The 22912-nt window shown below is 44.8% G+C and overlaps 1 protein-coding gene and 1 long non-coding RNA gene across 4 annotated transcripts in view; both read left to right on the forward strand.

Annotated features, from left to right (window-relative positions):
• The window catches only part of TRPM7 (transient receptor potential cation channel subfamily M member 7), a 131905-nt gene that overhangs the window by 38166 nt on the left and 70827 nt on the right, over nucleotides 1-22912 (forward strand). For 2 of the 3 annotated variants that reach the window (XR_013347311.1, XM_077828266.1), the window contains exons 3-7: nucleotides 11991-12029; nucleotides 17073-17271; nucleotides 19233-19446; nucleotides 19979-20103; nucleotides 21902-22073. Coding sequence is in view for 2 of the 3 variants with exons in the window: in XM_077828266.1 (XP_077684392.1) it covers nucleotides 11991-12029; nucleotides 17073-17271; nucleotides 19233-19446; nucleotides 19979-20103; nucleotides 21902-22073 (749 nt within the window). In the remaining variant the exon portion in view is untranslated. Of the gene's footprint in view, nucleotides 1-11990; nucleotides 12030-17072; nucleotides 17272-19232; nucleotides 19447-19978; nucleotides 20104-21901; nucleotides 22074-22912 lie in introns of those variants that run through there. The other variant, XM_077828267.1, reaches the window with a different exon arrangement.
• On the forward strand, nucleotides 127-7246 carry LOC144271139 (uncharacterized). Its single transcript, XR_013347312.1, has 2 exons — nucleotides 127-508; nucleotides 4663-7246. It is a non-coding gene; the product is annotated as an uncharacterized LOC144271139 (long non-coding RNA).

Raw genomic sequence — 22912 nt, forward strand, 5'->3', positions numbered from 1 at the left:
GCAAAACATGATTCCAATTTTCTTACCCCCATTCCGTTCCCATCTCACACACCCACACCCAGTCACTTCCTCATTGACTACAGATTATATAGTAAAACTTGAGTTCTGCTTAGCTATACCTTAACCAATCATTTTCCTGAAATTTAACTAACCAATCCTAACATATTGTAACATGATTATGTAACCAATTATATCCCACCACCTTAATTAGTTTACACCCAGCAAAATTAATTATACAGCAGACAGGAACAATCACAGAACCAGACAGAGATTATACAGACAAACAATAGCAAAGTGGGAATTACAATGACAAGACAACACAGAAGCGAGGATTTCACATCCCAGCTATTGATAAGTGAGTTCTTGCCAGACAGGATGCTATCAAACTAAGTTTCCTTTTTCATTTTCTAGGCACTTCCCTTTCTCTGGAGATGATAGGAACTATCAGGACAGGATTGTATTCCTAACAGCCGAATAGCACCTTATTTCAGTGTGACTAGTTTGGAATGTGAGGATGTGACTGTTTGCTTCCCAGCTTATGGCTGCCTCTGCTGCTTAGCCAAAGGCCTTACTTAGCCTAAGAACAGGGCCTCAGACTGTCACAGTAAGAGAAGGCCCTTACACCAGCAGATAGTGATTTTGATTCTTTCTTTTATACCTCTATCACTAGCCAAGTGATAAGAATACACCTAAATTCTCAGAGTACAGGCCTTTGCAGACAGGCCTGAATATCTATATCCTAACACTCCACCCCTTTTTTTTCTTTTTCTTTTGGGATCCTCCTGCCCAGGTATCCCTGGAAAAGCATAGGACATATGGCGACACATTTCCTGACTGGGCCAGGCATCAAGGTGGAAGGTGTCGATATTCCATTTGTCCCACTGCCCCTTGTGTAGTATAGTGCCCTGCACCTTCTCTCATACGGGCATACCACACCTATTCCAATTAGTGTTCCAGACTTCCCATTAGAGTGGGCCTGAGAAGGTTGGGTCCGGGTTGTCTAGTACACTGCAGGGTTTGGAGGGCTTATTACATTTCTTGTAGGTTATCTCCCTATGCAACGTAACACAAGTACAGTTAACAATACAAAATCCACAGCAACACCGAGTCCTGACCACTGCAGTATGGTCCAACATCCGAGACACCCCCAAAACACTGCCTCTCCTCCTTCGACGGGGTCACGATCTTATGTGTCCAGTTGCTGGCAGTTGCAACAAGCTGCCCCTGCAGGTTTTGCTTGCTTTTGTCCATATCATAAGTCCATTGAATGTTCACAGAGAGATGGGATATTGTCCAAACCAGCTTGACCACTTGGTATGGAATCAGGCAGTATGCCCTGGCTTATTCACAGCAATAAGATTCACAGATCCATTTGTGCACCAAAGTCCATATAGCAGCATGTAGATGGGTGTAGTTTGGTTATGGGCTGGTGTAATTGTGCCCCCAGTAATATGTACATTCCCAGCAAAACACCTTATAAACAGTACACCCAATTGTCCACCCCTTGCATAGGCTCCTCTATAGTCATAGGAGAGGGGCACATCCAAACATCTTCTATTGATTTACACTGTTTTACACACCCCTCCATTAATTCCCAGTGAGCTCCTCCCCTTTTCATTATTTCCACAGGGCTTGTGGGGGCCACCTTAGCTGCCATTCCATTTCCAGGTACCACAGTAGCTATTACACAGGTGCTGGACTCCTAGTTGAGCATTTTGCATTCCCATACACATCTTCCCCCAGGGTCAGCCTTTTGAAGCCATCCCCCACCCACATCATGAGGTTTTCTGTTCATTAAAGCACAACAATGCTAGCAACAAGACAAACACCACAGACAAACAACACAAAACATAGATCCATGGTATTCTGGGTTATTTTTCCGCTGGCGCCAGCTTGCTTGTAGAGTGTCTGAAAAACAAAAGAAACAATTTCCACCCCCCTGGTGGGGACAGATTATTGCTTAATAATAATACCACTTTCTTTTACAAATGTCCTTGCTACTTGCAGGAAAAACAGAAGAATTACCTCCAGGCTGTCCTTATTTTGTTCTATAGTCAGGCTAGTGAATTACCTCACTCACTGGTCATTTATGAAATTCATGAGATGGTGTACCTCAGTTTCCCCTCTTGTACAACAGACCAAGTTTGCAATAGTTTCTCTGCTGTACCAAGCTTTAAGTTTATTCTCAGGTAATAGCTGAGACACAGCTTCAGATTTTAGCACTGTACACACACACACACACCCCTTAAGGTTAATCTGTCCCCCTTATTTTCAGGCTTGACTTGTTTTTTTCACCTCCCTTTCCTGAAGGGCCATAATCTGAGTCTTCTAGTAGCTTGTTTGCTGACCAGATGTATTTGTTATTTGCAGCTCCTTTGTGCCCATCAGCTAGGTAATTTGCATTTACACACAGAGGCTTACTAGCTTGCTTCTGGATCCAAAGCTGTTAGCAGCTCAGACACTGTCTTAAAAGGGAAGCATTTTACTTCCACCAGAGTTCTGATTACTTTCCACTTTCATCTCCTGCTCCAAAACACACACAGATCTGAAAAAGAAAGCACAACCTATTGTGGCCCCTTTTGGAGCACTATTAGGATTTTAATGAAGTACCATGTTTTATTTGCATTTCTTTTACCCCTTCTCCAATATACACTGCACACGTCCTGGGAAAATGCACATTCCTTCCGTATAGTTTAACCTCCATAACTTCATATTAGCCAAATTAATTTTACACAAGGTATAACTGCCTCCCCCATGCCCACAGAGTTTTCATGCACACCCACCGAAGCAACAATCTAATCCCCCAGAGCCATCCCAAGGCTCAGTGTTCCCATCATTCCTCCCCTTTTCCTTTTCCTTTTACCTGTGCGCGCACACACAAAATTCTGTTTTGCCTAACATCCCTTGCACTGTGATTACTCTTTTTTACACAACTGTACCCCAATTACACTTCCATTTTGTACAACTAGACACAACCAGGAGCAGCCAAGTTAAGTTCCAAGAGAAACCCCTTCCATCCTTTAGTGATTTTGATTACATTACCCAAAAGTCAAATAATTTTGATCAGATTCTCTCTCTGCCTGCAGCAGTCCCTTATAGACCATTTCTGTGGGAAAAGGGCCCATTTTCCCTCAGAATAGCTGTAAAGGTTTCTGTGGACAGAAGCATAGTGGTGGTAGTAGCCACTCTACCTGACCCCCTTGGATAATTTAATTACCAAGCTTCCTTCCAATGTGACTGCACAGAGTTGCACATACAGTTACAGTTATATAACTGGGTTTTATCATTAAACAAAACTTCCTTCTTGACATCTCACATGAGTATCCAAAGTACCCTCCATTAAAACTTCAGAAAAACAAAAGAGTGTGGAAAGGCAGGTTGCACTTTGAAACTTTTTTTTTCCTCCACTCCCCCAGGACCAAGTCTTAGATCCAGTCTCTAAAGGTAGTCTGTTAACTCTGCTTTTGACTTTAAACCCTTTTGTCCCAAATCATCTTTAACGACCCCTAACTAATTTACAACCCTTCAGCAGCCCTTGCTGACACAGCACCAAACTTGAAAGATTACTGGCAGCTTCCCATAATGCTGCCCTTACTTCAAACCTCTCACAAGCAGACTGAAGTGCCTCCTTTCCCTGGAAGGCATTCAGTCCCCATGGGCAGGGACCTTCTTCCACTACCCATGTACCAAGGAGGGTGGGCTCCTCAGCCACCCCCCATCCCTCTGGGTCCCCTAACACTTCCTCCATTTCCTTTTTAATCTCATCCCAGGTTGACCCCTGTACCTGGTATGGGCCCTGGTTCTCCCTTATCCATTTATCCAAAAAATCCTTTATCCTGGCTTGCCAGAACCCGCAACTACCATCACGAGAGTTCGCGATACCCCCTCCAAGCAGCTGCGCGGACTGTTGGGGAGGGGGACTTACAGGCTGCCACTCACCTATCCAATGCGATGCATCCGAGTCACGGCACCAAGATGTTAGGGGGCTTATTCCTTCACCCACTTACTTCCCTGGTCCTTCTCGCATGAACAGAGAGCAACAATACCCGAAGTCCAAAGGTGCAAACAATTCGATGTTTATTGGGGTGAACTTCCAGCAAGCATGATTCCAGTTTCCTTCCTTAGTATCCTCCTTCCCAGCTCTGACACCACAGAGCCTTACACCTGTGTCCCTGTTCCCATTCCTACCCCTAGCCAAACATGATTCCAACTTCCTTACTCCCATTCCCTGTTCCCATCTCCCCCTTTAGCAAAACATGATTCCAATTTTCTTACCCCCATTCCCTGTTCCCATCTCACACACCCACACCCAGTCACTTCCTCATTGACTACAGATTATATAGTAAAACTTGAGTTCTGCTGAGCTATACCTTAACCAATCATTTTCCTGAAATTTAACTAACCAATCCTAACATATTGTAACATGATTATGTAACCAATTATATCCCACCACCTTAATTAGTTTACACCCAGCAAAATTAATTATACAGCAGACAGGAACAATCACAGAACCAGACAGAGATTATACAGACAAACAATAGCAAAGTGGGAATTACAATGACAAGACAACACAGAAGCGAGGATTTCACATCCCCGCTATTGATAAGTGAGTTCTTGCCAGACAGGATGCTATCAAACTAAGTTTCCTTTTTCATTTTCTAGGCACTTCCCTTTCTCTGGAGGTGATAGGAACTATCAGGACAGGATTGTATTCCTAACAGCCGAATAGCACCTTATTTCAGTGTGACTAGTTTGGAATGTGAGGATGTGACTGTTTGCTTCCCAGCTTATGGCTGCCTCTGCTGCTTAGCCAAAGGCCTTAGCCTAAGAACAGGGCCTCAGACTGTCGCAGTAAGAGAAGGCCCTTACACCAGCAGACAGTGATTTTGATTCTTTCTTTTATACCTCTATCACTAGCCAAGTGATAAGAATACACCTAAATTCTTAGAGTACAGGCCTTTGCAGACAGGCCTGAATATCTATATCCTAACAGGTGGAATTAGAATTTCTGCATCTTTTCACAATGAATTAATTGCATTAACAGAACATTGTACAAGTTCATTAAGACCCAGCTTAGCCTTATGCACATGCAGGGCAAAATGACCCTCACCCCAAAACAAAAAATACCAACAAGACACAGGAATGAGAAGGATCAACTCTGAGGGAGAGATGCCACAGTATTTAAACTATAGAATCAATGAAAAAGACAGCATATTATCTCTCCCCGCCCCCCCCCAAGATTTGAAGAAAAATATAAAAGCTTCATACTACCTACTTTAAGACCCCAGTTTACCAACCATTTAAGCATGGGTTTAACCTGAATAATAATAACCTGTGAATAATCCTATTCAGGTTAATGGTGATTAAAGACCATTATTTAACTTCAACAGGACTATGCATGTGCTAAAGTACTCTGATGAGTCAGGGCCTAAAAATATAATTTAGGCCATGTCTACACTACAGAGTTAAGTCAACTTAAATTACGTCAATGATCATAAACCGCTGTAGTTACATTGCTTGTGCATTTTCACACAGTGCTCCTTGTGTCGGTAGGGCATGTCCGCAGTTGGTGCCCTAGCACCGACAAAGAGAGCATGCACTGTCCATATCCCCTATGCAGATCGCTTCCACCTCCCGTTAAGAGTTCTAGGAATGGATTGCAGTGCATCATGGGGGTGAAATCACCGTCCCTTTGATGCAGTTTTTTCCATCTGATAATTCCAAGGGCTTCTGACTGGGTTTTGCACCGTTTTCAACTGCCCCTGTAAACCTTGTGCCCACCCTCTCTGCCTGAAAGCATGGATCCTGCACTGCTCACCAGTCTTTGATAAGTATTAGGAACACAACACGGCTGACCTTCAGTATTTCATAAATTGCAAATCTGAACAGGAATCCGTGCTGCCTGCACTACTGTGTGCCATGCAAAGAAATCATTCAAGATTGATTTGGCATTCACAGAGCAGCTGCACAAGGTGGACCGTCACTATTGGGCTTGGGAAACAAGCAGCGAGTGGTGGGATCAGATTGTGATGCAGGTATGGGATGGTGAGCAGTGGCAGCAGAACTTTCATATGTGCAAAGCCACCTTGTTTGAACTGTATGTGGAGCTCACCCCTGCCCTCTGGTGCCAGAACACAGAAATGAGAGCTTCCCTAATGGTGGAAAAGCGAGTGGTGATTGCTGTGTGGAAGTGGGCAACTCCAGACTGCTACCGGTCAGTCGCGAATCAATTTGGAGTTGGGAAGTCCACCGTGGGGGTTGCAGTGATGCAAGTGTGCAGGGCCATTAATCGCCTTCTGCTACGAAAGACTGTGACTCTGGGCAATGTGCAGGAAATAAGAAAAGGAATACAAATAAATTGGTTAGTCTCTAAGGTGCCACAAGTACTCCTTTTCTTTTTGCGAATACAGACTATCATGGCTGTTACTCTGAAACCTGTCATTGTGCAGGAAATAGTGGATGCTGTTGCGGCAATGGGATTCCCTAACTGCGGCAGGACTATAGATGGTGCACACATCCCAATTTTGGCCCCAGACCATCTTGCAAGGGAGTACATCAACAGAAAGGGCTACTTCTCTATGCTACTGCAGGTGCTGGTGGATCACCAGGGTCATGTCACTGACATCAACACAGGGTGGTCAGGGAAGGTGCATGACGCATGCATCTCAGGAACCCTGGCCAGTACAGAAAGCTGCAAGTAGGGACTTTCCAATAGAGGATGTGGAAATGCCCATAGTGATCCTGGGAGACTCAACCTACCCTTTACTCCTGTGGTTCACGAATCCATACACCTGAAACCTTGACAGCAGCAAGGAGAACTTCAATAATAAGTTCAGCAGGTACAGAATGACCATAGAATGTGTCTTTGGAAGATTAAAGGGTTGCTGGCACTGCCTTTTTGGCAGGTTAGACCAAGAGGGAAAAGTTTCCCGAGGTGGGGAGTGTTAAGGTGGATTGCCAGGTGGCTGATTTTGAGCAGCCAGACAGCAGGGTTATTAGAGGGGCTCAACAGGGAGCTATTTGAATCAGGGAGGCTTTGAAGCAGCATTTTGACAATGAGCCCCAGTAATGTGTCTTTCTGTAATGAATTAAGCCAGGCATTGTTTACTTGCCAGCTTGAATGACCCCTGTAACGATGTCTGCCTGAGTATTAATTGTAGTCTGCAAATGTGGCAGTTGTCACTGTTTGAATTTTTGTTGCAACCATCTTGTGTAGGTCACAAATAAAGAATCACTGTCTTTGTAAGACTCCTTTTTTATTAAAGGCAATACACAGATTCATATTTCTTACAAGGGACATGACAGTGAACAGTACTCTCATGCAGCTGTGAGATCTTCACTTCAGAAAGGCTAGCTGTCATTATGGAAAATGTACCGCTTGCACTCCACTGCAAGGGACTGCTACGGGGCAGGAATGCGAGAGGAGTGTCTTTGGGGAGGGCAAGGAATGCAGTTCTGTATGGACTGCAGGAGGATTCCTGGGGGAATTCTGCGCCAAAAAATTAAAAATTCTGTGCACAATAGTTTAAAAATCTGCAAAATTCCACGTTTTATTTGTCAAACTAACACAATATCACACTGGTTTCAATTATTTTGGTGATTTATTTAAACTATGGTACAGTGGATGGAGAATGGGAGTGGGGAGCATTGGAGGAAATCCCCAACCTGCCTTGCCTTATAGTAATGTAGCTAGGTTTGATCCTTTATTTCTAGTTATTAGTCAACAAATATATGCAATCATATGCTCAGTGTTACATCATAGGCAAGTGAAACTGGGGAATCAAACCCACAATTTATATTGGCTACTGACCATCTGCAGAAAGGTAGGTTGCAAACAGTTCATGGAGCACATTTTGATAGAAAATTTTTTCAGTCCAAAAATTTAGACCAGTTCTATCTAATCACTAAAGTAACCGTAGCATTTATAAGGCCACGTGTCCTTTACATAACTTTGGCAATGTAAAGGAGCCTTAAAAATTTTACACCTGTTTTATACTCCTGGGGGAATTCACAAAGACAGTGGGAACCATTACTAAGCAGGCAGGCTGCTACATTTTGCTCTACCTGAGGGGACAGAGCTTGCCCCTAGCCTACCTCTTCAGAACACCCTAAAGCCCTGCCCCTTCATGCCAAGTGTGCCGCAATAGCAAGCGAGAGGGACAGAGTTTCTCTCGCACGCACGCATGGTTGCCCATCCCCATCTCATTTATATTTCTACCAGCTGCTCCGGGTGCCTGAACTGACCTGCCTGTGCTGTCAAAGAGGGGTACATGACCGCTCTTGTGCCTTTCCTTTGCTTCTGCAGGGAAGCAAAGAAATCTGCGGGGGACATTAATTCTGCGAACGCTTAGTGATGCAGAATTCCCCCAGGAATAAGGGGGAGTCGAGCACTCATGTGTTCCGCCTGCAGAGCAATCAGGGACCTCAGGATCTCTGTTTGGTCCTCTGTGAACTTTATTACCCACTCCTGACTCTCTCCTCGCCTCTAGTTTCTCATTTGTCTAAACATTCTGTGCTTGTTATTGGCCTGATCTGATGATTGCAGCAATTCCCGAAACATGTCCTCCTTACTCCTCCTTGCTCACTTCCTTATCTGATGGAGGTGCTCCGCTGGTTTGTAGGAGTTCACCCTCAAGGGCACATCTGCAGAAGCAAAAGAAGCAATATACAGTGTCATTATTGTATGTGCACTCAGTCTTAAATCATAAAAGTTACATACACCTTTTTCTCACTTTCCCTTGTTAAGCACACAGCACGGCCAGAGCACTAAACATGGTGAGTTTGGCCCAGGGGAAGAAGGTGCAAGACAGGATAAAGGGTCTGGGTGGTTTCAGAAGGGGATCAGTATAAGAGTCCTGGGATGTTATTCTGAATACTAGCACCGTTTTCCACAGGTGGGCGGCGAAGGAAGCTGAAATCATACTATTGAGGGTAACTGAAGATGCAAGGGTGCCTCTCCTACATATGTGTCACTTCAGATTGGGACCATATGCTGCTCGCCTGTGTGATGCTTTGATTCCTCCAGAAGTAATTGCTGATTGGCTTGCCAAAATTTCCTACAACGGAGAAAGAAACAAAGCAGTTCTGCCAAGGAACCTTTGGCAAAGGATTGCAGAGTATCTGCAGGAAAGTTTCCTAGAGATCTCTATGGAGGATTCTCAGGAGATCTTGGTGTGTATTAACAAACTTTTCCACAGGGCTCCCATTACGTAGCTGCACAGGGGAATGCGAAGCAGATACAAACGGTAACTAGGGGTAATTTTGATCCCTTCTCTCACATGTACCATGTAACAAAATAAAGGACACACCTACCTCATGTAACCATGCATTATCAAAGAAAAATGAGTACGTACTGGAGCTCCCGTCTCCTACTTCAGGCACACCATTGCCGGACTGCTGCTGGCACTGGCTAGACCGCTCTGCAGTCAGAAAGAGGTCCTGGCTTGCCACACCACCAGATGAGCCTGTTGCCTGTCCCAAATCCTCCTCCAATTCACCCTGCTCATCCACCACTTTGTTCTCGGGGTTGACTCTGCTGGGCACTGCCTTCAGTGGTCTTCTCCCCCCCCCCCCCCCCCCCGAGGCTCTTGGCACTGGAGGTGGGGTCATCACTGAGGATAGCATACAGCTCTTTGTAGAAGCGGCATATTTTTGGTGCTACACCAGAGTGACGTTGGCCTCCTTTGCCTTCTGGTAGCTTGTCTCAGCTCCTTTGTCTTAGTAGGGCACTGCAGCTCCTAAGTAGGGCACTGCATGTCCCTTTCATGCTCCTTCTCATCCATGCCACGAGCAATCTGCTTCTAGGTGTCAAAGTTCCTACAGCTGGATTGGAGCTGCAACTGCACAGCCTCCTCTCCCCACAGATCCAGCAACTCCAGTGTACTCCACGTGGGAACCCGTTTGCTGTGGAAAGCTGGCATGGTCAGCTGGGAAGATGTGATGTGAGCTGACCGAGCTGAGCAAACAGGAAGTGAAATTTCAAAAATTTCTGGGGCTTTAAAGGGGGAGGGGTGCATGCCTGTGTACCTGTCTGCAGGGCAGCAGAATAGAAACTGCTTATAGGGGTGGCAGGTTTGTAGAAATGGTGGTGGTGGTGGTGCCCAGAAGGCCCAGAGCCCGTTTCCCCCCCCCCCCGAACTCCACCCTCCACATGCCTAAGGCTCTGGGAGGGAGGTCTGGGGTTCAGGGCCTGGGCAGGGGATTGGGTGCAGGATGCAGGCTCTGGCAGGGAGTGCAGAAGGGGTGAGAGGTTGGGCTCTGGGAGGGAGTTTGGGTGGGGGAGGGGGTCTGGGGTGCAAGCTCCAGGATGGGGCAAGGGGAGTGGGTGCAGGAGGGGGGGAGGGGTGCAGGCTCTGGGGGGGAGTTTGGGGGCAGGAGGGGGTGTGTGGAAGAGGGTGGGGATGCAGGCTCTGGAATGGAGTTTGGGTGCAGGCTCCGGGCTGGGGGTGCAGGCTCTGGGAGGGAGTTTGGGGGCAGGCTCTGGGCTGTGGGGGGCAGGCTCTGGGAGGGGGTTGGGGTGGTGCAGTGCTTACCTGGGGCTCCAAGGCAGGGCGGGCCAGGGGCCCTCTGTGTGCTGCTGCCCCCAGGCACTGCCCTCGCAGCTTCTTATTGGCCCCAAGGGCGCTTGGGGCAGGACACAGACCCACCCCGCCCAGGGGCTGCAGGGAGGGGTCGGCAGCCATGTCGAGAGAGCAGGTAGGAAGCCGCTCAGCTCTCTTGCACTGCTGGTGGTGAGTGGGGGGCCACGGGCCATTTTAAATTGCATGGGGGGAACGCCCAGGGGCGGAAGCAGGGCCAAGGGAGAGACCCGGCCTCAGACATGGCTGGAGCCGGGCCCCAGGCCAGGAATATTTCTGGTGCCCTGACACCACAGGCCCATAGAACTCGCTGCCCATGACTGCTTAGCAGAGCAGTCATGATGAGTATTGCAGGACACCACTTAGGGAAACATAAGCAAATGCAGTGTCTACACCAGGGCTGGGCGAACTTTTTGGCCCGAGGGCCACATCTGGGTGGGGAAATTGTATGCAGGGCCATGACTGTAGGGCTGGGGCAGGGGGTTGGGGGCTCAGGGCAGGGGATTGGAGTTCAGGAGGGGGTGCAGAGTGCGGCAGGGGGCTCAGGGCAGAGGGTTGGAGTGCAGGAGGGGTTTTGGGGTATGGGCTTTGGCCCGGCGCCACTTACTTGGTGCGGTTCCAGGGTGGCAGCGGAGTGCAGTGGGTCTCAGGCAGGCTCTCTGCCTGCCCTGGCCCCGTGCTGCTACCGGAAGTGGCCAGCGTGTCCAGCAGTGGCTCCTGGGGGTGGAGTGGGGCAGGCGTCTTTGCTGTGCTTGCCTGTGGGTACCAGCCCTGAAGCTGCCATTGGCTGTGGTTCCCCATTTCCTGCCAATGGGAGCTGGGGGGGGGTGGTGGTGCACAGAGCCCTCTGCCCTCCTCTATCCCCCTGGGACGTGGTGCCTGATGGGCTGGATCCGGCCTGCAGGCCATAGTTTGCCCTTCCCTGGTCTACACTGACACTATGTTGCTCTAACTTTGTTGCAAAAAGCTTAATGCGGCTCATCAAGGTGGTTTTATTATGTTGGCGTAGCAGGAGAGTTAAATCAGCAGACGACTATCGTTGTGTGTACACCTCCACTGTTTTGTTGACGAAACTGTGTAATGTAGACAAGGTGTAAGTTTGTTCACAAATGTTTCAGTGAGTGCAGGTAGAAACTTTTTGAATAGAAGTTGTCCTTTGTAGCTTAACAAATAGATATGGAGCATGTAGTTTTTGCGCTAACCATCCCTGCATTGCCGTGCTTTACTATATTAATGTTAATCGGAGAAATACATGAAGAAAAGCTTGGAACATATATTTTTGGTGAAACGTTAGATACACGTTTTCCGTATCATTATAGATCTGTTTTTTTGTTCAATAATCTTTGTTCTGTATACATAGTAAGTGTACAAAAAATGTTAATCTCGTGTTTACCTGTGTATTCTTTCTCATAGATGTCTTCCAGGGTGTCAGATTTGTCAACAACTTGTCAGGTAAGCAACTCTTTACTTTTAGTGATGATTATTATGACCTTTGCTTGTTAAATATTTTATTCAGAGACTTACTGTAACTTTTTAAAAAGCATTTTAATAATATTACAAAATGACCAGCCAGCAAAAGACTAGAAATAGAAGATTGTATAAAATATACAGAATTATATGGAAGTTGTATGCACTATGGGTAGGGCCTTACCAAATTCATGGCCATGAAAAATGCATCACCGACCGTGAAATCTGGTCTCCCCCCATGAAGTCTGGTCTTTTGTGTGCTTTTACCCTATACTACACAGATTTAACGGGGGGAGACCAGTGTTTCTTAAATTGGGGATCCTGACCCAAAAGGGAGTTGCAGGGGGGTCGCAAGGTTATTTTAGGGGGGCTGCGGTATTGCCACCCTTACTTCTGTGCTGTTGCTTTCATAGGGGGTGGTCGGAGAGTGGCAGCTGCTGAGTGAGGGCTATACCTTGCCATCCTTACTTCCGCGCTGCTCCTGGCGGTGGCTCTCCAGCTGCCCAGCTCTGAAAGCAGCTCCACCATCAGCAACAGCGCAGAAGTAAGGATAGCAGTATTGCAGCCGCTCCTACCTTTCACCACCCCCCAACTCCTTTTTGGGTCAGGACCCTTACAATTACAACTCCATGAAATTTCAGTTTTAAATAGCTGAAATCATGAAATTTATTATTTTTAAAACCCTATGGCCATGAAATTGACCAAAAAGGAGCGTGGTAGGGCCCTAACTATGGGGTAGTTATTGTATAAAATTACATGCAAAAATTACATTAAAAACATTATTAAAGTTGCAAAGTCAAACCCTCATCGGTTAGGGAATACCAGAATTAAAGCCACTGAATGCATATGCATTATGATGCAGTCTTTAATTACATGATCATATTTTTATTTTTTCCCTTTCTCATTCAGTGTACAGAATGGACTGTGCTCACTTTATGAGCATCTTTTTGATATTTTGGTCAATCTTTGTTGCTCAACATGTGGCCTCAACCTTCTTTAATAGAACATATACTATAATAATATATTGGAATTGGAAAAGGTTCAGAAAAGGGCAACAAAAATGATTATGGGTATGAAACTGCTGCCATATAAGTGGAGATTAATAAGACTGGGACTTTTCAGCTTGGAAAAGAGACAACTAAGGGGGGATATGATTAAGGTCTATAAAATTATGACTGGTGTGGAGAAAGTAAATAAGGAAGTGTTATTTACTCCTTCTCATAACACAAGAACTAGGGGTGAAATTAATAGGCAGCAGGTTTAAAACGAACAAAAGGAAGTACTTTTTCACACAACGCACAGTCAACCTGTGGAACTCCTTGCCAGAGGATGTTATGAAGGCCAAGACTATAACAGGGTTCAAAAAAGAACTAGATAAGTTCCTGGAGGATAGGTCCATCAATGGCTATTAGCCAGGATGGACAGGGATGGTGTCCCTAGCCTCTGTTTGCCAGAAGCTGGGAATGGGCGACGGGATGGATTGCTTGATGATTATCTGTTCTGTTCAGTCCCTGTGGGGCACCTGGCATTGGCCATTGTCAGAAGACAGGATACTGGGCTAGATAGACCTTTTGTCTGACCCAGTATGGCCGTTCTTATGTTTTTATGTTACTACATGCTATTCAAACCCTTTTCTGAAAACAGAATTATTAATTTCCTCATGGGCTGTTCTATGGTGCTCATCACTACATTATCTGAGTGCTTCACAAGTGTTAATTTATTTTTGCAACACCCCTGTGAGGTCAGGTATTGGTATTATTTCATTTTCAGTGCGGAGCTGAGGCACAGAGAATAAGATCAAAAGCTTTCACTAATTCTGGGTGACAAAGTTGAGATGACTAGGACCTGAATTGTTTTCTTTTTTGTTCAGAGTACTTACCATTACATAGCAGTGTACATTGAAAGCACAAATCCCATTGACTTCAGTTGCAGCTGTAAGTGCTCAGCACTTCTGCAGATTAGACCTGAGGGTATCAAATCAGGCACCCAGAAAATGAGGAACACACCATTAGTGGCCACCTGTCAAGGTTCCTTCCCCACTCTGAACGCTAGGGTACAGATGTGGGGACCTGCATGAAAAACCTCCTAAGCTTCTCTTTACCAGCTTAGGTCAAAACTTCCCCAAGGTACAGAATATTCCACCCTTTGTCCTTGGATTGGCCGCTACCACCACCAAACAAATACTGGTTACTGGGGAAGAGCTGTTTGGACACGTCTTCCCCCCCCAAAATACTTCCCAAAACCTTGCACCCCACTTTCTGGACAAGGTTTGGTAAAAAGCGTTACCAATTTGCCTAGGTGACTACGGACCCAGACCCTTGGATCTTAAGAACAATGAACAATCCTCCCAACACTTGCACCCCCCCCTTTCCAGGGAAATGTTGGATAAAAAGCCTCACCAATTTGCATAGGTGACCACAGACCCAAACCCTTGGATCTGAGAACAATGAAAAAGCATTCAGTTTTCTTACAAGAAGACTTTTAATAGAAATAGAAGTAAATAGAAATAAAGAAATCCCCCCTGTAAAATCAGGATGGTAGATACCTTACAGGGTAATTAGATTCAAAACATAGAGAACCCCTCTAGGCAAAACCTTAAGTTACAAAAAAGATAGACAGAAATAGTTATTCTATTCAGCACAATTCTGTTCTCAGCCATTTAAAGAAATCATAATCTAACACATACCTAGCTAGATTACTTACTAAAAGTTCTAAGACTTCATTCCTGGTCTATCCCTGGCAGAAACAGCATATAGACAGACACACAGACCCTTTGTTTCTCTCCCTCCTCCCAGCTTTTGAAAGTATCTTGTCTCCTCATTGGTCATTTTGGTCAGGTGCCAGTGAGGTTACCTTTAGCTTCTTAACCCTTAACAGGTGAGAGGAATTTTTTTCTCTGGCCAGGAGGGATTTTAAAGGGGTTTACCCTTCCCTTTATATTTATGACACCACCCATGAAAAATTTTGTTTAAGTGACTTGAATAGCATCACATAAGAACACTGTGGAAGAGGCAGGGATAGAATCCAGTTTGCCAGGGCAGAATTCAGTTGCCTTAACCCTGAGGCCATACTCCTGTCTTCCTGCCATCTCCTGCCTCATTCAGTTTCTTCCACAAATAAGGTAAGGTCCTAAAGGCAACAGTCTCTTTCGTTACACAATGTGGTTCATTCCCAGAGCAGGTCTATCCTGTGCACTGAATGAGGCAGGGATCATGTGGAAAAAAATAGTATGTGATTACATAATTAAAGACTCTATCATAATGCATACATACATACAGAGCCGTCCATTGCGTAGGGCGAATCGGGGTGACCGCTCCAGCCCTGCGCTCTGGGGGCCCCCGCAGGCCATTGCGATTTGCCAGCACGGTCGGTCCCAGAAGAAACAAATCCGTCACTTCTGCCCTGGACCCCCCTAGGGATGGTCTGGCACACAAGGCAACCTTTATTTCTGGTGTTTTCTAACTGTTGAATGCTTGACTTTGCAACCTTAACAATGTTCTTTTAACATAGTTTTTTGTGTGTAATTGCCTAGGTTTTGATAAAAGTGAACTAAAAAAACAAATTCCAGGATGTATTATATTGACACCAATGTTTCATCAACAAGTTTGGAGCCTTTAGATCCACAGCACAGAACTCTGCCATTTGAGTTAACATAGTAACAGAGAGCAGGAGGTGGTTGTCGTTCTCCAGGGACGAGCACTAGAGGAGGATGAGACACACACTTTGCCATTGGGTTTCACAGATTTTTCCTGCAAGCAGAGGAATGCTGAGACTTGGGGGGGTTGGGGTTCCATTTCAGGTATTGGAGGGGAGTGTGCTTTAGTGGGGATAGCCTCTTTTATCCTGTCCCTTTCAACCACCTCTCCCAGCTTCCATCCAATATGTTTCGTCTCCCTTTCCAGGCCCCTCATCCAATCTGTCTCCCTACTACCTGTCACACACTTGGTCAAGCCCCACCCTCTTGGACACTCACCAGACTGCTGTGGAGATCTAACCACTGATTCATGTGTGTTTGCTTCCAAGCCTGAACAAAGTCCAAGCACTCTCCCTGGCATGGGGTCATTATTGGAAATGGCTGAGCCATTTTGGCTGAAATTTTCAAAAATATTCAGCCTGAATCATTCAGTTTGGCATGTAAAATTTCAGCCCAAATGATTAATGTGGCAAAGATATAGGCAACTGGAAACAGGGTTTTGTAATGGAGAGTGTTGGGCAACCTTAATAATGCAGTGCTACCAGCCCTACCTATAATACCTAGGAAAAAGTAACTTAAATAATCAAACCTTTCTGAACACTAATAGTCTGCTGGTTACTCTTAATGTGTTTTGGCTTCCAATTCACCTCACTCTTTAGCTTTGAATAAGAGCCATCAGTATTTGACATAATTATGAATCGTGTATACCCTTGCTCTGAGTGTTATGGGAACTTTTGTCTGTGGAAAGCTAAAGAAAATAGGTGAGAGTTAGTGCGAAGTGCCAAAATCTCTTGCCAGGTTTGATTACATCAGCCTGCCAGTCTTCTGATAGGAGTGACTCATCCAAAGGTTTTCCTATACTTTATCATTCTGCACTACAGATCTTACAGTGGCACAGCTGTACTGCTGCAGCAATGCCACTGTAAGGTCTCTTGTATAGCGGCTCTATGCTGATGGGAGAGAGCTCTCCTTTGGGCATAATTAAACCATCCCAAATGAGCAGTGGTACCTATGTCAGTGGGAGATGCTGTCCCGCTGACATAGTGCTGTCCACAACAGTGCTTCTGTTGATTGAAATGTTTGTTGGTTGGGGGGTACTTTTTTCACGCCCCGATCAACAAAAGTTTTACCGACAAAAGTGCTAGGATAGACATAACCCTAGAAAGGTGTAACTGAGGTTCAGATAGTTCTTTTATAGGCATGAAAATTCTAACTTTTTTCCGCTGCCTCTGCAATAAAAAGATTTGTCCCCTTTAATTACTCCATGCATCCAAGTACAATGAGATTAATGACTACAAATGTAAAAATAAAATGTAATATATAATCCTGTACAGGTGCTGCTGTGGTCGCTTGGTCAGGCAACATGCTTGCTTTACGGCGAGTCTTGCCATGAAATATACAGATGTCAAACTGGGTGAAAATTTTAATAGGGAAATAGAAGAATGGTCAGTGGAAAAACACACAGAACAGAGTTCAACTGATGCTTATGGTGTCATTAACTTTCAAGGTGGCTCTCATTCGTGCAGAGCAAAGGTATGTACAAAATGACTTTTTGTCCTTCCCTTGACCCATTGGCAAAGATGTTTGGATACGCCATTTAAATCTTGAAATGAAAGGTTTGGCAAGTAGATGAAATGCCTATACCTGTGTTGTGAGAGGATAGCCTCCCTACTATCAGTAGGAGTCCTTCTCTTTAGTCCAGTGGTGTCCAAACTTTTCCTGTTGTCCCCTTCAGCCCCCCCTTACCAGTAATGGAATCTGTCTGTGCCCCATCTCCTCCGCTGCACAGTTGGCTCAGCAGAGGTGCTTGGGCTGAATGCAGAACTGGGGGTGGGGAAGGAGCTGTGGTTAGAGGCAGAGCCGGGCTGGGGGGCGGAGTGAAGTTGTGGCTGGGGCCGAAGCTGGGCTGGGGCTGGAGTCGAGCTGCGGCTGAGGCTGGGGCTGGGCTGGAGGCAGAGCGGAGCTGGGTGGCACTCCCTCCCTTCCCCCTGTGGGGGTGGCCCGGTCCCTACTGCATGCATACTCTGGACGTTCTTCCACGCCCCCCTAAGGGGGGCATGCCCCACAGTTTGGGGACTACTGCTCTAGTCAGTAATTTTTAAACCAAAGACAACACATGTGACTTACCAAAAGGCTGGCTAGCTTCATGTAAAGTCTTCGCTGCAAATAAGGAGAGGCTGGTAGGTTTAGAAAAAAACAAACAAACATTGTTATATAGTCTGAGCCTTTTGTGTGTGAAATCTCAGTTATGAAAGTGAGGTCCCTCGTTCATGCCACCCTTCCCAATTGTGTAAATCATAATGAAAATCTGATTTACTTAGTTGTGCCACTCACTACCACAATAATGTTTTTGTCACACATCCGTTCTAAAGCCAGTATTTAAACGCTTTTCAAACCTGTGCTGTAAAAGTGACCTCTACTTGGAGTTGTGGGTTGGTGAGATACATGCTTGTTTTTGTTTAACAAACCTTTAAATAAACCTGCTCATGAGGTCTCAAATCTGCTAATTAAGTCTCAAAGTAAACGGAAACTTTAAAAAAGAAAAGTCTGAATGCAACAGACGTTGGTTACTAGAAATACCATGTTTTCTCTGACTATAACCTTTTTGTGAAAGGTATGATTAACTTCTGCTAAATTTCTTCTATTAATGCTTGTGGTGGATTGAAAGTCATGGAGACTGAAGTAGTCCATTTATCCACAGAAACAGCTACATCATGGATAACAGCACTGCAAGTTTCCCTCTCCCTGACTTGCAGTGTACCTCAACCCTGTCTTGGAGGAACCACTTCTAGGAGTGGAAAAAATAGTTGTCTCCATGTTCTTTCGTTATTTGGCACCTCTGCTGAGAGTGCCAACTAATTAGTACCAATTGTGGTGATGGTGGTATTAGTGTGGACCCCTGCCCGCTGGGAACTGGTCTGAGTAAGGTTTCACTTCTGCCCATTTGCTCCCTCTTGCCTGTATGGCCTATGTTAGGGATGTAGCATAATTCTTAACTCCATTACCCCGACATCCTCTCTGGAAGATGTGGGAGTAATGCGGGGGATGGGGAGAATGGTTGTATGTTTTTTCACAATTGGAATATCTTTTTACATGGGATATACAGACAGAAAATACATTCAGCCTCAGCAATTGAACTGGTCATATTTTGGCAATATTTTAGATTTTCATTAATATACTCAAATTTAGAAATGTTCATGAAATTGTCACATAAAAGTTTGTAGAACACAGTGTTATTGTGTTGGGCCTACGTGTAACCTACCTACAGCCTTCGTCAGTCCTTCAAAATCTTATAGCCATTGTCTACTTGAATTTTTGGAGAACCTGCAAATACTTGTTCCAGGTCTTATAATCCATTGTTCATAAAGTATGACAGACGCATATTTTTCTGTAGCTCAGGATTCAATAGTATTTGTTCTCATGAATCTTCCTAATCAATTTAATGGTTTATTATAGGAACCTACTAACGCTCACAACTTCTTTTTTTGTCTTAGTATGTACGATTGTCATATGACACTAAACCTGAAGCCATTCTACAACTTATTCTTAAAGAATGGCAAATGGAGCTGCCCAGACTTGTTATCTCTGTACATGGGGGGATGCAGAAATTTGAACTTCATCCACGCATCAAACAGTTGCTTGGCAAAGGTCTTATTAAAGCTGCAGTAACAACAGGTGCCTGGATTATAACTGGAGGAGTGAACACAGGTAAATAAATAAAGTATAAATTTTATATAATATAAACCTTCAAATAACAGTACAGACTCATGTGCACAGTTTAACCACATTCTAGTTCTTTAAATAAAGGTAAGCAGATTCCAGAATGACTGTCTAGTCGGAGGAACACAATATTTATATCTCTAAAATACTGTCTAAAATTTGACTGACTTTACAGTTAAACAAATTAATGTGTTTGAATTTTATTTTGAGCATATGAACTTAAATCTTGTGGTATTATGTAACAATATAGAACATGTAAATTGTGTGAAAAGTGTATGTTGCTTCAAAATATGCAGTACTATAGTGCGACTTGTCTTCTGCCCTGACAAGACTGACTGGCATATATGTTGTAAAGTTACTAGAAATTCTCAGTACTCTGTTACTGTTAATATATGTTTTGTGCACAGAAGGTCTTTATGCTGTCAACTAAATGAGTTCTCTAATCTTCACAGTAATTGGTGAGGTTAATGCTAATAGGATGTAGTTTCAATATACAGAATGTTTTCTTGTGTATGAACAGGTGTTGCAAAACATGTTGGTGATGCCCTGAGAGAACATGCTTCCAGATCATCTCGAAAGATTTGCACTATTGGGATAGCCCCATGGGGGGTGATTGAAAACAGAAATGACCTTGTTGGAAGAGACGTAAGAATGAGCTTATCAAGTTGAAATAACTTTTAACTGCATGATCTTTTGTATATGTGTTTTAATAATCTGCTCAGGTTTGCTGTCCCTCTGCCTTTTGTGATACAGAGGTACTTCTACCTTTGCTCTGGGAGATATAGGGACATCTGTTGTGATTTACAGAGGAGTTACTGCTGTAAGAAATTATGAAACGCTAATTCAGTAGAGTAGACTGTTGTATACTTGTGTGTCCCCAAAGAGCAGGTTAGAGTAGCCACAGAATTTCCAGAAAACTTACTCTGTGATCTGAGAACAAGCATAAGAAATTATAGGTCTATGGAAAAGTTTCCAAAAAGTTACAAAACGTGACATTACCGTAGTGGGGAGATCTTCAAAAGTAGCAAAGAGATAAAGGAGCACAAGTCCCATAGACAGTAAATGAAACGTGTGTTCCTAAACTCTTTAGAGGGATATTCAAGTGTCTAGGGATTTAGGGTTGGACTCTGCATTCTTTTAATTTAGGGAGCAAAGTGGACTTAAAGCAGTGGGAAATGGCCAGTGGCAATGGCCAGCCCTTTCCGCGTGTGGGAACTCTCTACTAGCAGAGGTGGCTCTTCTGCCTCCTGTGCTAGCTGCCCATCTCACACTTTGTGCAGGGGAGCAAGGTGAGAAATACACACAGCAAAGCAGAGCTCCCCTTTGCCTGATCCTCTCCCTGGCATAAACTAGAGCTGCTTCCTTGCAGCTCAACTTGGGCCACAGCCATGCAGCTCAGGATTCAGGGAGGAGCCACTCCCTGATTAGAGCTCTCCACCCACTCCATTGCCTGAGTAGAGTTTTGGCAGGTTGGAGAATGAGTTACGCAGAATGAAAGTTCTTTCTCTCCCTTCATAACTGCATAGTCGCCACTGCACTATTGTAACTTTAACTGGAAAGTCAGACGTTGTGTAAGCTACTTCTTAAAATTGTCCTCTCCATCTTGAGACTCAACTCTGAAAAGGATATTTCAAGTTGTCTGCAGCTATAACACAGAGAGCTTGGTAGACGTCTTCATGGATTCAGGCATATACTTTTTGCTGTCTGTTTTGTTCTTATCTACAGTCAGGGTTTTAATTTGCTAGAGGCCCCGTCTTTATAGCACTTTAGAGCAGAATTACTGTGTTGTACAGTAACCTGCTTTCCTGCAAAAATGCAGCCTATAGGCAGAGCTGCTGGGTGAAGACGTGTGCTGGCAGGTGTCCTTCAAGGTCTGCTCACTTGGCGCCCTAGGCAGTCGCCTAGTCTGCCTAGTGCTTGCACTGGCCCTACCCAACAGACCCCCTGGAACTCCTATGCCTACCCAACCTCCCCTGTTCCCCGTCCCCTGGCCGCCCCTCCAGAACCTCCACCCCCTTTAACCGCTCCCTGCTCCTTATCCAACCCCTCCTCCCAGCCCCAGCCTGGCCCCCTTACCATGCTGCTCAGGGCAGCGTGTATGAATGCCGCATGGCCTGCTGGAGCTCGCAGCCCCACCGCCTTATCATGCCGCTGAAAGCGGCAGGAGCTGCAGAGCTGCCCAGGAGCGGTCCAGAGCGCTGGCAGCGCGGCATGCTGAGGCTCTGCGAGAGCAGGGAAGGCCGGGGAGGGACCTGGGGAGCCATAACAATTTTTAACAACCGGTTCTAAAACTGGTTCAAAATTTAACAACTGGTTCGCACGAACCAGTGTGAACCGGCTCTAGCTCACCACTGCCTTTAACTTTTAACCAGACCAAATAGCCAAAATTGTGGTGATCAGACTGGCACTTGGCAAATCATGCCTGTTGTATGTTGTTTTTTAGGTTGTTGCTCCATATCAAACTCTGTTAAATCCTCTAAGCAAACTAAATGTCCTAAATAATCTCCATTCCCATTTCATATTGGTGGATGATGGAACAGTTGGAAAGTATGGAGCAGAAGTTAACTTGCGAAGAGAACTGGAAAAAACTATCAATTTGCAGCGGATCCATGCAAGTAAGTGATCATAATGTCTTGGCAATGACTAATGTTGCTCTGTTCTATTGAAAAATATTACACACACACACACAAACTATGCTTTCAAAAACCCCCACATTATTAAGGTTGTGAAGTGAAGCTCTCACAAGTTAGGAAATGGCAGAATCCAGGTTGCCTTACTACTGTAATGTCTCTTTCTTGTGTGTTTTTTTCCTGACAGCTCTGTTTTAAACTAAATCAACATAAAGTAGAACCTCCGTTACGAACACCTCAGGAATAGAGGTTGTTCATACCTCTGAAATGTTCATAACTCTGAACAAAACGTTATGGTTGTTCTTTCAAAAGTTTACAACTGAATATTGACTTAATACAGCTTTGAAACTTACTCTGCAGAAGAAAAATACTGCTTTCCTTTTTTTTTTTTTTTTAGTAGTTTACGTTTAACACAGTACTGTACTGCATTTGCTTTTTTTCCTCTGCTGTTGCCTGATTGCGTACTTCTGGTTCCAAGTGAGGTGTGTGGTTGACTGGTCAGTTTGTAACTCTGGTGTTCGTAACTCCAAGGTTCTACTGTATTCATATAGTAAACATCCCAGTAGCTAGGTCAACATACAGTATTCATAAATTAAAATATTTCCAGATCTGTAACAAAAAAACCTGCTAATTTTTGGTGTCCAGTTTGAGGCATTTTAGGACCTGATTTTTCAGAATACTTAACATTATACTCTACTTTATATGTTGAAAGCACAATCCCCACTGACTTCACTTGTAGTTGTGAGTGCCCTGCCTTCTGCAAATCAGACTGCAGCATCTCAAGTCATGCATCTAGAAAATTAGAAACACACCATCACACACAA

Source organism: Eretmochelys imbricata, chromosome 10 (genome assembly GCF_965152235.1).
Source record: "Eretmochelys imbricata isolate rEreImb1 chromosome 10, rEreImb1.hap1, whole genome shotgun sequence".
Lineage (NCBI taxonomy): Eukaryota > Metazoa > Chordata > Testudines > Cheloniidae > Eretmochelys > Eretmochelys imbricata.